General features: G+C 53.5%; 1 protein-coding gene across 1 annotated transcript in view; it reads left to right on the plus strand.

Annotated features, from left to right (window-relative positions):
* The window catches only part of LOC119093668 (QRFP-like peptide receptor), a 38,252-nt gene that overhangs the window by 16,710 nt on the left and 7,952 nt on the right, over positions 1–13,590 (plus strand). Inside the window, exon 2 of the mRNA XM_037216661.1 lies at positions 1,034–1,268. Within this exon, the coding sequence (XP_037072556.1) occupies positions 1,034–1,268 (235 nt within the window). The remainder of the gene's footprint in view (positions 1–1,033; positions 1,269–13,590) is intronic.

Consider the following 13,590-nt stretch of genomic DNA (forward strand, 5'->3'; position numbering starts at 1 on the left):
GGTGTAGGCAAACGTACCACCTACAATCACACAGGGGATTTCAAACTGCCGGACCCATGGGTGAGCCCGTGATCGACCGGAAGGCAACCAAGGTTTGAACCACTCTTTGAAACCGACCTCCAATAAAAGGAGTTGCCGATTGGGCCGCGAAAGTTACGCGACTGGCTAGCCCTGTTTATTGTGAACGATATCTATCCCTAATATTTGCGTTTTTCGTAACACTGGTCATCATTGCCAAAATCTTAAATCGTCGGAAAAAGATCGATTTTGTCGGCTGCAGCCCTGACCAGCGTGGGGCCGGCCGCCTCTCAAGCAAGACTTTTTCTTGAGTTAGCACGCACATTTTGGACCAATGGGCTTCCCTTGGCTAAATCCTTATAAACGGTACACCTTCCGCCGCATCGGCCAAACACACTACATCAGTGGCCTAAGGCGTCCAACTTCCTTTTCGTTCAGCCTCCTGTCCAGCTCGTCCAGGTGTCCAGCTTCGTTTCTGGCATAATCTGGATGGTGGCAGCGGACATCTGTTCTGACCTGTCTCGTGCCACGCAGCGCGTGGCGTCTCATCGATCAATAATGTGAGGCACGAACGCCTCCGTCGCCACTTGTTGATAACCCGTCCCCTGACCAGTTGCTACTACTGCGATCCAACTCACACGGACGACTGCGATTCAGCTCCGTCGCACCCGCGGTCTAGAACATGCGCGACACTGAGGAGAGAGCAGTTGCCTCCTACGTGAACGAATCCATAAGGATCTTCCTGGAGGGTGCTTGTAGCGTAGAGATTAACACGTCTGCGTTAACCACTGCTCGTTTGGGAAACCAAAGGTACGGGGTTCGATTCCCCATGGTGTCCGCCCTTCCTACCAGGGCGAAAAACAGACGAAGTCATATAGCCTCGTCAGCTGAGTGCGTCGTAAAGCCCCAACAACAGCGAGATCCCTGGCGTGACGTCACCGTACTCCTCTCCGCGTGTTCCTTGATCACCACGACCGTGGTCGTGACGTCACCTCCCGTGCGTTTCCGCCGGCAGATAGTGGCGTATGCGCTGGTGTTCGTCGGCTCGCTGGTTGGCAACATTAGCGTGATCGTCATCGCCGCCACCAACATCCACATGCGCTCGGCCATCAACGCCTACCTGGTCAACCTGGCCGTGGCCGACATCTGCATCGTGCTCTTCTGCATGTGGGTCCACCTGGTGGTCAACATAACTCACCCCATCTTCGTGCTCGGCGCCTTCTGGTGCAAGTTCAACGGCTTCGCGCAGGGTGAGTTCTGAGGATCGCGGCTACTATTGACGTCATGTTTTTTGTCAAGGTGCTGTTTGCGAACATTGTTTGTGAGGGTATTGTATGCGAACATCGTTTGTGAAGGCATTGTTTGCGAACATTGTTTATGGCGCTAGTGTTTGCGAGCATTGTTTGCGAAGGCATTGTTTGCGAACATTGTTTACTGCGCAATGCTCGGTATTCTGTCAGAAACTTTCAAAAAACATCAGTTCACAATCTCTCGCACACCGGGTACCGTCATCCAGCTATGTGACCACTAAGTCCTGTGACCCCGTGACGTCATCGTTTGCTTGAAATGTTGGCTTGGGAGCTGCGCCACGAGGCATGCAGCAGCCGCCTTACTGGAAAGAGTCGAATCGATGCAATATCAATCAGTAGAATGAATGGAATCGGGGGTATGTGACGTCAGAGAGGTAAGTGGCCTTACGGTCAATGAAGGAGTGACGGGACCGATGCGTTCGTGGGGTAAGTTGTTAGCGCATTTGCTGGGAGCATTATGCATATAGATAAGACAGTATTAATAGCCTTATTCATTGGAGGATAAACATCTATCTCTCATTTAACAACAATTTGGCTGCGATTTATTGTAGTCCGGTATAGCTGTAGCTTGTACTTTGTGTAAAAACCGTAATCCACATCACACCTTTTCAGAACTACACCAGTCTACCACAAATACCAATTATCAACAAGCACTACTCTAGTGGTCGCAAAGTTTTCACAACAATAAATGCAGTCCGAAAGGTGTTTTCAAATTCCAGTCGTACGGTATAGTCGTATTCCAGTTCCAACCCGACAGCAACTACGGATTCATGGCTGCGAAGTTTACATGTCGCGTGTTGTTTTGTTCTTTTCTTTACTCCGGCTGAAGGGACCACATAGTGCAGCCACTTTGCAAGCAGAAGTCACTTTTCATGTGATGCTGCCGAAGCGGCTGATGAACAGCTGCTGCGGCTGCACCACGCGATCCTCCGCAACCAAAGTAGGAGCAGAAAAACAACATGCGATAACAAGTTGTATGCTACTACCAGTGTCATTTAGTTGTAGTGGAATAGTTTGAGCAGCCGCAGTCTTGATAATCTGAATGCAATTTTCGATCACGAGGTCATAAGTGCTGACGGGCGTACAGGGACGCGCCATCTCACAATCACCCCTTTCAAATGATTAATTAGAGCTCGGCGGCAGCACTGATGTAGCACCACACAGCCCGTCAACGGTACGCCAAACGGGCGGGGCGGCTACGGCACGCTCAGACGTAGTCCAGTCAGCTGCCCCGCGTCCGAACGACACGAAACCCGTCGTAACAGACGGCCGTGTCTGGTGTGAGGTGGTGCTAGGTCAGATCGCGTGGCTGCTAATGTACATTGCCGTATGCTGGCATACACCTTCTTCATTGGCCCGTGCGCGCGGTGAAAAGTTTTACCGCAGTGTTTTTTTTTTACCGCGGGCCGAACTTTTTAAAGGAATTCACGAGTAAACATGTATTCGGACAACACCACGACTGGAATTTGCAGACACGGTTTCAGACTAAGTTTGTGAAAGCAGTGAAAAAAGACCTTGGAGCTTTGCAATCACTAGAGTGGCGCTTGATGTTGAGTGGTATTTGTGATAAAATGGTGAAACTCCGGAAATTTTTAGTGCTCATAACACTGGTGGTCGAAGATGGCGACTCCACTACTACGGCTAGACCGCATAGGCTCTGCCATTCTCTTATCATGATCTTCTTCTCCATTGTCTTGACCCAAGCGTAATTGGAAGAGCGCTCTAAAAATTATCTCCATGCGCTATGACAAAACAGCATTTGGTATGACGCATACAACACTCGGGCGGAATTATTTTCCGGGTCATCGGACGCTGTAAAATTTCTTCCGGACACCGAAGGTCGAGGACAGACATCGTAACGATCGCCTCGATCCTGGAAAATCGTTTTGCCGGCCCTGTGTTGCAACATGTAACACGACACACCGGCTCTTACATTGACTGAGTCGGCTACCTTCGAACGACACGAGCGGGGCGGTAGCGGGTCGCGGCGTCCGTGTCGCCGGATCGAGCCGGGGGTCCCGGGCCGCCACTGGCAGATACACACGCCCGCGGTCGGCGCTGCGCCAGGCCCTGCTGCCGGGCCGTCTCTCCGACGGCGCCTCAGCCGACATGTGGCGGCGCCGGCGCGTCCGTGCGGACGGCGGGGGCGGCGCTGACACTGACACCACTGACACCGGCACGGGTCGCTCTTCGCATCCGCGAGGCGCCGCGGGAAATGCCGCGGCCGTGGAGCCGCGCCGGTCGATGGCGCTCGTCCCAGCTCTTCTCACAAATACTGACAGGAGATTGGCTTCGCGGCCTGAGCAACGCCGCCCTAGCTCATCCCGGCCGGCCCAAGCGGCTCCCGACATGCTTGTCTGCCTAAGGGGAAACACCCTCTGACAAGAGCACGATCTTCTTGTTCCGGGCAACGCCGGCTCGGCTCGTTCCGGTCGGCTCGAGCGGCTCCCGACATGCTTGCCTACCTAAGGGGAAACACCCTCTGACAGGGGCACGATCTTCTTGTCCCGGGCAGCGCCGGCTCGGCTCATTCCGGCCAGCTCGAGCGGCTCTTGACATGCTTGTCTGCCTGGGGGAACGCCTCCGACAGCTGCGCGATGCACGCGGGGTATCACTGGCTTGCGCTGTGATTGTTTAACAGCGTGCCGCCGTTGGCGTGCTGCCCGCCGCATTCGTCTTTGATGCCCAAAGCAGTGTTCGTGATCGCTGTCGGCGCACACTGTTGTTTGATTTAGTTTCCAATGTTTTGCGACGGATCTTTTCAACCTGAACGAGCGAGGTCAATGATTTATTATTTCAGTTGTCCACTGCACGGCGATGCACATCACTGATTTACTGGTCATTCGATCAAACACTGGAACAAACCAAACCAGTCTGCGGACATGGCTCCCAGCGCGCGTCCAGGCTTAAAAATGCAAGGAGGGGAAACACGCGAGCCATCAGTGGAGAATGGCTCAACAGGAGGAGATGAACAAGCAATCACTGGAAGCATTTATGGGTATGGTGGGCATCGATCGTCTGTTTGTGGGATATGGCCGTGTATCGCAACGACCGGCTCCACATCCGATGCTACACATCCTGCCCAATATCACTGCCCATCCGCTACCTCGCCATCGAAGGGCAGCTCGGGCAGGTTGGGCAGGTGGCAGTGACTTGTCAGCGGGCAGCTCGAGCAGGTGCCAGTGGCCTGTCAGCGGGCAGCTCGGGCAGTGCCAGTAACCTGTCAGCGGGCAGCTCGAGCAGGTGTCAGTAACCTGTCAGCGGGCAGCTCGGGCAGTGCCAGTGGCCTGTCAGCGGGCAGCTCGAGCAGGTGCCAGTGGCCTGTCAGCGGGCAGCTCGGGCAGTGCCAGTGGCCTGTCAGCGGGCAGCTCGGGCAGTGCCAGTGGCCTGTCAGCGGGCAGCTCGGGCAGTGCCAGTGGCCTGTCAGCGGGCAGCTCGAGCAGGTGCCAGTGGCCTGTCAGCGGGCAGCTCGGGCAGTGCCAGTGGCCTGTCAGCGGGCAAGCGCCAGGCGTTGCTATACCAGACGCCCAGCCCAATGCGCCCAGAGCAGCAAGGAGCGGGTACTGCCGCACGCGCACTTGTAACCCAGCATTGACCACGCCTTGCTGTGGGGTGGCGCTGACCTGAGTTAGATGCATGTGCGACGTTTCACTCCAGGCAGTATCGTGACCATTGTCTGAGTCGATTGACCAGATGGTAGCAATGGTCAGTGGGGAAGAAGTTAGCGGGTCGGTGGTCAGCGGTCGGTAGGTAGGTGGTCAGTTATCATTGGTCAGGGGCCATGGGACAGGTGGTGTTCAGACAGAACCGGTGTGGTGTTGTGGGGAAGAAGGGAGGGCGACCTCACCCCTTGCCAAATTCTTAGACGAACAGCTGTATGATAAGATGGGTTTGGTGTTTTTGCTGTTAATGCGAACGCCTCCGTTTGCGGCATCTTTTTAAAGACGTCTTAACGTCAGTGGGTCACTGGCTCGGCTCCCGGGCTCCTGCTTGGCGTCAGGGCTACGCGATATCCGCTGGCATTGACCGGGGCATATTGTCATCGCCTCTCCGGTGCCGAGCCTCCGTGATATTTCCCACTGAAGCACCGTGCAGCCGGTCTTCCTGGCAATCAGACCAAGCGTGTAACGTATAGCAGCATATGTGCCACAGGCTATCGGTCGTTAGCTGTACTCCAGCCACCGGCTACCGGTCATTAACTGTACTCCAGCCACCGGCTACCGGTCGTTGGCTGTACTCCAGCCACCGGCTACCGATCAATAACTGTACTCCAGCTACCGTCTACCGGTCATAAACTTTACTCCAGCCACTGTCTACCGGTCTTTAACGGTACTCCAGCCACCGTCTACCGGTCACTAACTGTTTTTCAGCCACCGACTACTGGTCATTAACTTTACTCCAGCCACCGTCTACCGTTCATTAACTGTATTCCACCTACCGTCTACCGGTCACTAATCCATGCGTGCTGCCGTCTATTGGCCATTTACTGTACTCCAGCCACCGTCAACCAATCATCAGACGTAATCCATGTGTGCCATCGTCTGCTGGTCATTAACTGCACTCCATCGCAGCGCAATAGAAGAGGAAGTGGGAAAAATACACCAGCCCGGATGTAACCCGGCCGTTCTTCAACAGACGGGTTCTGTGCCGATTTCATTCGATATTAGCGTCATTGGATCATTAGCCCGGACGAATCGCGGGCAAGACATTTATCTGGACAGAAGAAATAAGACGGGGATGGTATTGACACCTTCGCTTGAGTAGGCTTCTTACCAGGAGTGAAGCGAGTGCTGAGGTATATGGCAATCTGATCTGCCCGCCCGTACCGTCTCTGAGATGACCCATGCGATCGGCCGCATTTTGTGCAATTAGGTCGCCGTGTACACTAGCCTGATCTCGAGGTCTGAAAACGAGGCGGGAGCGAATCTGCCGTGCTGCCCTCGGCTATGTGTCGCTCTTTCCGGCCCATCTGCCCTCCGCGAAATCCGCAGCCGCCATCCCACGACCGCACACCGAACACTCATATCACAGCCGACCAGCTGTCCCCACCCTCTCCGCGAGGGGGAGGGGAGTCGTCCACGCCCTCGGGCGGCGACGGCCGGCGCCGGTTCCGGGCGCCGTCCCGGGAGGCGGCGGCTATATCCGGGCGGGCCGATGGCGTCCGGTAGGTGCCGGGACGCGCGTCATTACCGGGCGATCGGCCGCTGGGGCCCAGCAGCGGCCGATGAGCGCGCCGTCGCCTGCCGGCCGGACGGCCGGACTAATTGCTGTTGTCGCTGTCGGCCCCACACGCCGTGTTTATCGCTTCGTCTGTCTCCGTGTCTGTCTCTCCATGTCAGCCGACCATCGTGGCTGTGCCCTGTATCTGTCGCTGTATATCTCTGTCTCTGTCTCTGTATCTGTCTCTACATATCTCTGTTTCTGTCTCTGTCTCTGTCTCTGTCTCTGTCTCTCTCCCTCTCTCCCTCCCTCTCTCTATCCCTTTCTCTTTACCCCTCTCTCTCTCTCTCTCTCTCTCTCTCTCTCTCTCTCTCTCTCTCTCTCTCTCTCTCTCTCTCTCTCTCTCTCTCTCTCTCTCTCTATCTCTCTCTCTCTCTCTCTCTCTCTCTCTCTCTCTCTCTCTCTCTCTCTCTCTCTCTCTCTCTTTCCCTCGGTGCAACAAGCCTCTGTCGGTCTGTGTGTAACGCTGGCCAGCTCACTGCCCTTGTGTGCACTTGGGCGCCGACTGCCAATCGATCCACGCGACCCTGACCAAGACATCCAACGCGACCCCGACCAAGACACCTCACGCGACCCCGACCAAGACACCCCACGCGACCCTGGCCAAGACACCCCACCCGATCATGACAAAGACACCTCGCGCGACCCTGACCAAGACGACCCACGCGACCCTGACCAAGACACCTCACACGACCCTGACCAAGACACCTCACGCGACCCCGACCAAGACACCCCTCGCGACCCTGACCAAGACATTCAACGCGACCCCGACCAAGACACCTCACGCGGCCCTGACCAAGACATCCAACGCGACCCTGACCAAGACACCTCACGCGACCCTGATCAAGACATCCCACGCGACCCTGGCCAAGACACCCCACCCGATCATGACAAAGACACCTCACGCGACCCTGATCAAGACATCCCACGCGACCCTGGCCAAGACACCTCACGCGACCCTGACCAAGACACCCCACCCGATCATGACCAAGACACCTCACGCGACCCTGACCAAGACAACCCACGCGACCCTGACCATGACACCACACGCGACCCTGAACAAGACAACCCACGCAACCCTGGAAAAGACACCACACGCGACCCTGACCAAGACACCACACGCGACCCTGACCAAGACACCACACGCGACCCTGACCAAGACACCACACGCGACCCTGACCAAGACACCACACGCGACCCTGACCAAGACACCACACGCGACCCTGACCAAGACACCTCACGCGACCCTGACCAAGACACCTCACGCGACCCTGACCATGACACCACACGCGACCCTGACCAAGACACCTCACGCGACCCTGACCAAGACACCTCTCGCGACCCTGACCAAGATATCCCACGCTACCCTGGTCAAGACGCCTCACGCGACCCTGACCAAGACATCCCACGCGACCCTGACCAAGACACCTCACGCGACCCTGACCAAGATATCCCACGCTACCCTGGTCAAGACGCCTCACGCGACCCTGACCAAGACATCCCACGCGACCCTGACCAAGACATCCCACGCGACCCTGACCAAGATATCCCACGCTACCCTGGTCAAGACGCCTCACGCGACCCTGACCAAGACATCCCACGCGATCCTGACCAAGACACCTCACGCGACCCTGACCAAGATATCCCACGCTACCCTGGTCAAGACGCCTCACGCGACCCTGACCAAGACATCCCACGCGACCCTGACCAAGACACCACACGCGACCATGACCAAGACACCTCTCGCGACCCTGACCAAGACACCTCACGCGACCCTGACCAAGACACCTCACGCGACCCTGACCAGGACACCCCACGCGACCATGACCGAGACGTCCCACGCGACCCTGAACAAGACACCTCACGCGACCCTGACCAAGACACCACACGCGACCCTGACCAAGACACGAATGCTGGATACACCTACCGTGTATTTCGCTAAGCTACACCGCTGCGCTTGCCGTTACGGCTACCGCCAGCTTTTTAGACGCCAGTTGTATTTCGGACTCGTGTGGGTTATCTGTGTTTGTGGTCGGCACAGACTGCTCCGTCTGGCGCCGGCGCCCAGGAGGCAATGGTGGGGATGGTGGGGTGGGGGTGTGGAGAACGGCATCTTGGCGTGATGCAGACGCGGCGGATGTTTTGGTCTGTGCCGCTCGTTAGGGCTTATTTCAGCATTAGCGCACTTTCGTCCCTTCCGGCGGACTAATTTGCATGCCTAATTGGCTGACTGGCCGACGTTAATGGAGCGTCACCATCTTTGGTGTCTCCATAACTTCGATCATTTATGAAGGCCGAAAGGTTTTGGCACCTATGATAATTCAAGCATTCTGAGCGGCTTTTCCTGTACCATGTGGCACTGATGGCTTCCACCAGATGGGCACAGGTGCATGCATTTGTATGCTGGCAACCTCATATTAGTTTTGGAGGCCTTGGCATAAAGACCGGGAAAGTTGACGAGTTCCGTTTGAGTCAATCGGGGTCTAGCCATTTGTACTGGAAATAGTTGTTCGCCACTTTCTGGTCGTATGATTGTATTTACGTTATCCATCTAAAGGTTATCATCTGTTCCTCACCTAAAATGGATTTGATTAACGCCATCTAAAGCGACAGGAGGCATCTCTTTGTGGACAGTTGAATCATCTATCATGTGAGATGCACGCTCGGTTGCCATTTGGGATTGCCTTTTATTGCTGGAAAACCAACAGTCACCAAAGAGCGCTATCTATTGCGTGAGCCCTCACATAGCCGCAAAGAATCCACCAACTTTTCCCATCACCAACTCTCGACCGGGAAGTGCTGCGAACTGAGTGGCACGTTGGTCAAACAAAACCTGAACAGCGGCGCCTCTGAGGATCGTTTGAAGCGTTTCGTGTCAGACAGGTCGGGGTGCTGAAAGTAACAAAACAGCGGGCTCGCATGTTAACGCGAGAGCTAAGCCTCGAATCCGTCAGGCCTGCAGTCAGACCGAGTAGTTGGAAGATTGACTGGAGGACTGTCTGACCTGATCGGAAGAAAACCTGACTGGAAGACTTCCATCAGACATTGCTTGGGTTGCATTTTGTGTGTCCTAGCCTCGACAGGTGTAATTGTTGCTTGTTTGGTCGCCGTGTGCAACGTCGGGGGTTGGTACCACCCACCGAGATGCGCCCAAGCAAAACGCAGAAAAGAGTAGCATCGCGCGTAATGTCCAGATCGCAGCAGGTCACCCTTACGTTCCTCTCTAGATAATGTCGGATCGAACCAAACAGAATGAGATCACAAATTCGAATTAAACGTGGGATGCTACACTTTTTTGCGGCGATAGCTGTTCCATCTGGATGCAAGCTGCTTTATGCTTCCAAGTAGTAACACAATGTCACCTTCGACCTCACCTTCGACATTAAATGATGTTGCACGGCCCTCCCCCTTGATCGATCTCACGATCAAGCTGTTGGAGATCCTGTGCTGCTGCTGCGTTGGAAACGAGATTTCACTTTTCTGAAAATGCAAGGTATCATGCAGTCTTCTATTGCCATTGTAGGTGCAGTGGACGATCCCCAATACCAGAACTATATCTTTCCAAACTGCCACATCAGTATCTTTCTAAACTATTACATCAGATTCTTTCCAAAATGTGACACAGTATCTTTCCAAAATGTCAGTCTGTATCTTTCCAAAATACCAGACTGTCTTTCCAAAATATCAGATGTGACCGCTTTCAGCACCATGCATAAGCTTAGTGGGAAGTGTCATTGACATTGAAGTTTACCATTAAGTGTGCCTCCAAGGTCCTCCGAAAAGTTTCTTAATCACCTTATGCAAGCGCAGTTGGTGTTCTTATGAAGCCATCGCAATTGAAACTGGTGAGACATGGTGATCCACATCTTCTGGGCTCCTCTTCTTGAGACAAGGCGATCGGCGAGCTGGGGGCAAAAACAAAGCTGAGCCTTCGCAGGGAATCGGATACGTGTAGTCTGAAAACCTGCCGCGTTTGTGCCGGCACTAAACACACATGGATGCGTCGTGATGTTTGCGCCCGCCCGAATCTTAGTGTTTGAAAGTATCTGACATAACTCAGGGATGATAGATGAGTGCTTGAAAGTATTTGATATAACTCAAGCGATGATAGATGAAACTCATCATACCCTTGTTAGCGCTTGGTCGAACAGAATATAATAGGACATATATGATGGAGTCAGTTCTTTATAACACCACGAGCTTTAATTGACGATCATAAGTCAAGAAACCTTGACACAAGTCAAATACACCCCGGAGATAATGAGACTACGTGGATTATGAACGCATTGATAGCAATCTGGACTCCCATGGACTCTGGCTGCTTTTCTTCGCTGCACGTGCCTGGGTGCAATCTCTTACCACAATCACTGACCCCAAACACTGACCCCAGTTACTAGCCTAACCACTGACCCCAAGCACTGACCCCAAGCACTGATCTCGAGCACTGACCGTAACCGCTAAACCCGAACCACTGACATTGACCAACCACTGATCCAAACATCGAGCTTGCGTCGGAGCTTCCGAACGCGTGTAAGCGTCTTCCCTCCAGCATACAGTACGGTATAGGACAATATCTCACCACGGAGCTGTGAGTCCTTGCGGCGGCCGTGCGCCTTTGAAATAAAAGCGTGCACAGACAGCGTCGGTTTAGGTTTCGTGAGGATGTACTCCAACAAGTATGAACTGATGTGCTGGCGTGGAACGCCGGCAATCAGCGGCCAATACGGATGCCTTCGAATCCGTTCCAGTTGGGTAAAAGCAATGTCTTGCTAACTGGTGTTTGTGGTGCAAACATCAAACATCACGGCTCGGATATGCTTCATATTTTATTCCTCAAGGTGTTCCGGCTTTGCTGTTGTGTGCAATTTTCCGTTTTCATTATTCAGAAAAGCGGCGAGAGGCACTCGCCGTCCATGTGATCCGATCGCGCGCTGTTTACGCCAGCTAGAGTATCATCCACCCTCTGATCCAAGTTCCCCGTTTAATCGTGTAACTTGGCAGCGGTTCACCACGCCGCTCCGGGAGCACGTCGCGAACGTCAGCAGGGACGTCAGGTGTCGCCCTGCGACCGGCGGTTCCGACTGCTGTGCTCCTCTGTTCCTCGGGGGGTGCGTCTGGAGACCTGGTAGCAGCTCTCGCCAAGCACTCGGCCTGCTGTGCTGCTCTGTTTCTCCGGGGGTACGTCTGGAGGCCTGGTAGCAGCTCTCGCCAAGCACCCAGCCTGCTGTGCTGTTCTGTTTCAATGGGGGTACATCTGGAGGTCTCAGATGACGCAGGCCGTACGCCGCAGTCACACACACACACACACACACACCTCCCGCCTTTCTCCCTTGCCAGTCATCTCACAAATGACGTTTTCAAACCAAAAGAGCGTTAAACTATGCCTCCGTTATAAAACCAGATATGAGGTCCACCTCTTTCCTCCAGAGTTGACGATGTTCACCTCTCGGCGGCGCACCGGCAGCGGCCGCGGTACCACTACGGAACGGACAGTTCGTCAATGAAGCAGTCTTCTCACCCCATCGAGATGCTCACCTTACTCGGGCTGGCCGCTTTGCGCACATGTCTTCCTGCTCTGGGACAGCAGATAACTGGCTCATCAGATGTATATGCATGTTGATTGATGATCTTCAACTGAGGCTACTGAGGCAACTGAGGCCACTGAGGCTATTCCTGCGGGAAATTGGCAACAAACAGGGTCAATATTTAACGCTATTTCTCAGCCATCATAACATAGCCTGTTCGGAAACAGACTACCTGGCTTGTCGGGGCAATGCTTCTGGTTTCAGTAATCAGGCAATGCTGCTGAACGAATTAATAGTGGATGACCTTGAAATGATATTCCCGTGGCTGATTCCTGTGATTGCTGCGTGCTCCCAGGTAAATAAGATTACCTTGAATGACAATGAACATAGATACAGCGGTTATGCGTGACATTCGTTCTCTATTTCGCGTCGGCGTGGAAATGCGATGCCTGTGCACTAAATATAGGAAAAGATCATTTATTTATTTTCTTGCTCTCAAGGCCCTGCCCCCCGCCCAGATGTCCGACCGTGTCAGCCGTCTATGCAAACACAACGGGAAAAGCTGCGGCGATCATCCGTTATCACGCGGATAGCGTGACCTTTCCCCCAGATTTATCGCGATGGTTTGATCAATACTAACAATCAGCCGCCAGATGGGTTCGATTGGTCATTAATCGTCACTGAAAAAGCCTCTCAGCCGTGCCATAGCAGACATATTTTTCGGTCCCATCAATCGTCAGGAGCTTCCAACAAGTTAATCAGACAACGCGGGAGAATCGATGGCCAGACTGCAGTCGCTCGCGAAGGCCGCTGAACTACTTCCTTCGATCACTTAACGTCACATATTGGTAAGCTATTGTATTAACCCTGAAAACTTATAGACATACTTTGAGCGTCAGTTTTGATTTTTCGGACGTTCGTGCGATGAGAGGTGTCGGTAGCAGTTCCACAACTCACTTGATTTTGCAGGTTTCCGCTACTTTTAAACTTTAATTAAGATTATAGCGGCGAAGCATCGTGCAGTTCATTGAAGAAGAGACGATAAACAGGTTTTCGAAAATCCAATGGGTTCGACTGTTCTCTAAGCGCTTTCAGCGCTATTATGCACGTTTTTAACCCGCTTTGTGAAAGGGCCTTCGGGGAAGATAACATTCGAGGCAGGGAATGGAGATTGGGAGAGTATATATATATATATATATATATATATATATATATATATATATATATATATGCGGGCTCCCAACAAGTATTAACAACAAGTAAATACAAGTATAACTTCAGTAAATACAGCGTGTGACGTCGTTTAACTATCACCATTCCTGTGCTGATGCTCTAATCGTGAAGAGAGAGCGACCTGTGCATCGCACAAGGGATCTGATTTATGGCCTGGCTGCGGGCGGGCTCCACGACATCGGCAATGTTTGCATTAAACATGTGCGATCCCGAGCTGGCGCTCCAACCGGCCTACAGCTTGAATCGATCGACATCAACACTCGAGGATAGTGGCTGCAGGATGG

Source organism: Pollicipes pollicipes, unplaced genomic scaffold, assembly GCF_011947565.3.
Source record: "Pollicipes pollicipes isolate AB1234 unplaced genomic scaffold, Ppol_2.1 Scaffold_1600;HRSCAF=1878_pilon_pilon_pilon, whole genome shotgun sequence".
Taxonomy (NCBI): domain Eukaryota; kingdom Metazoa; phylum Arthropoda; class Thecostraca; order Pollicipedomorpha; family Pollicipedidae; genus Pollicipes; species Pollicipes pollicipes.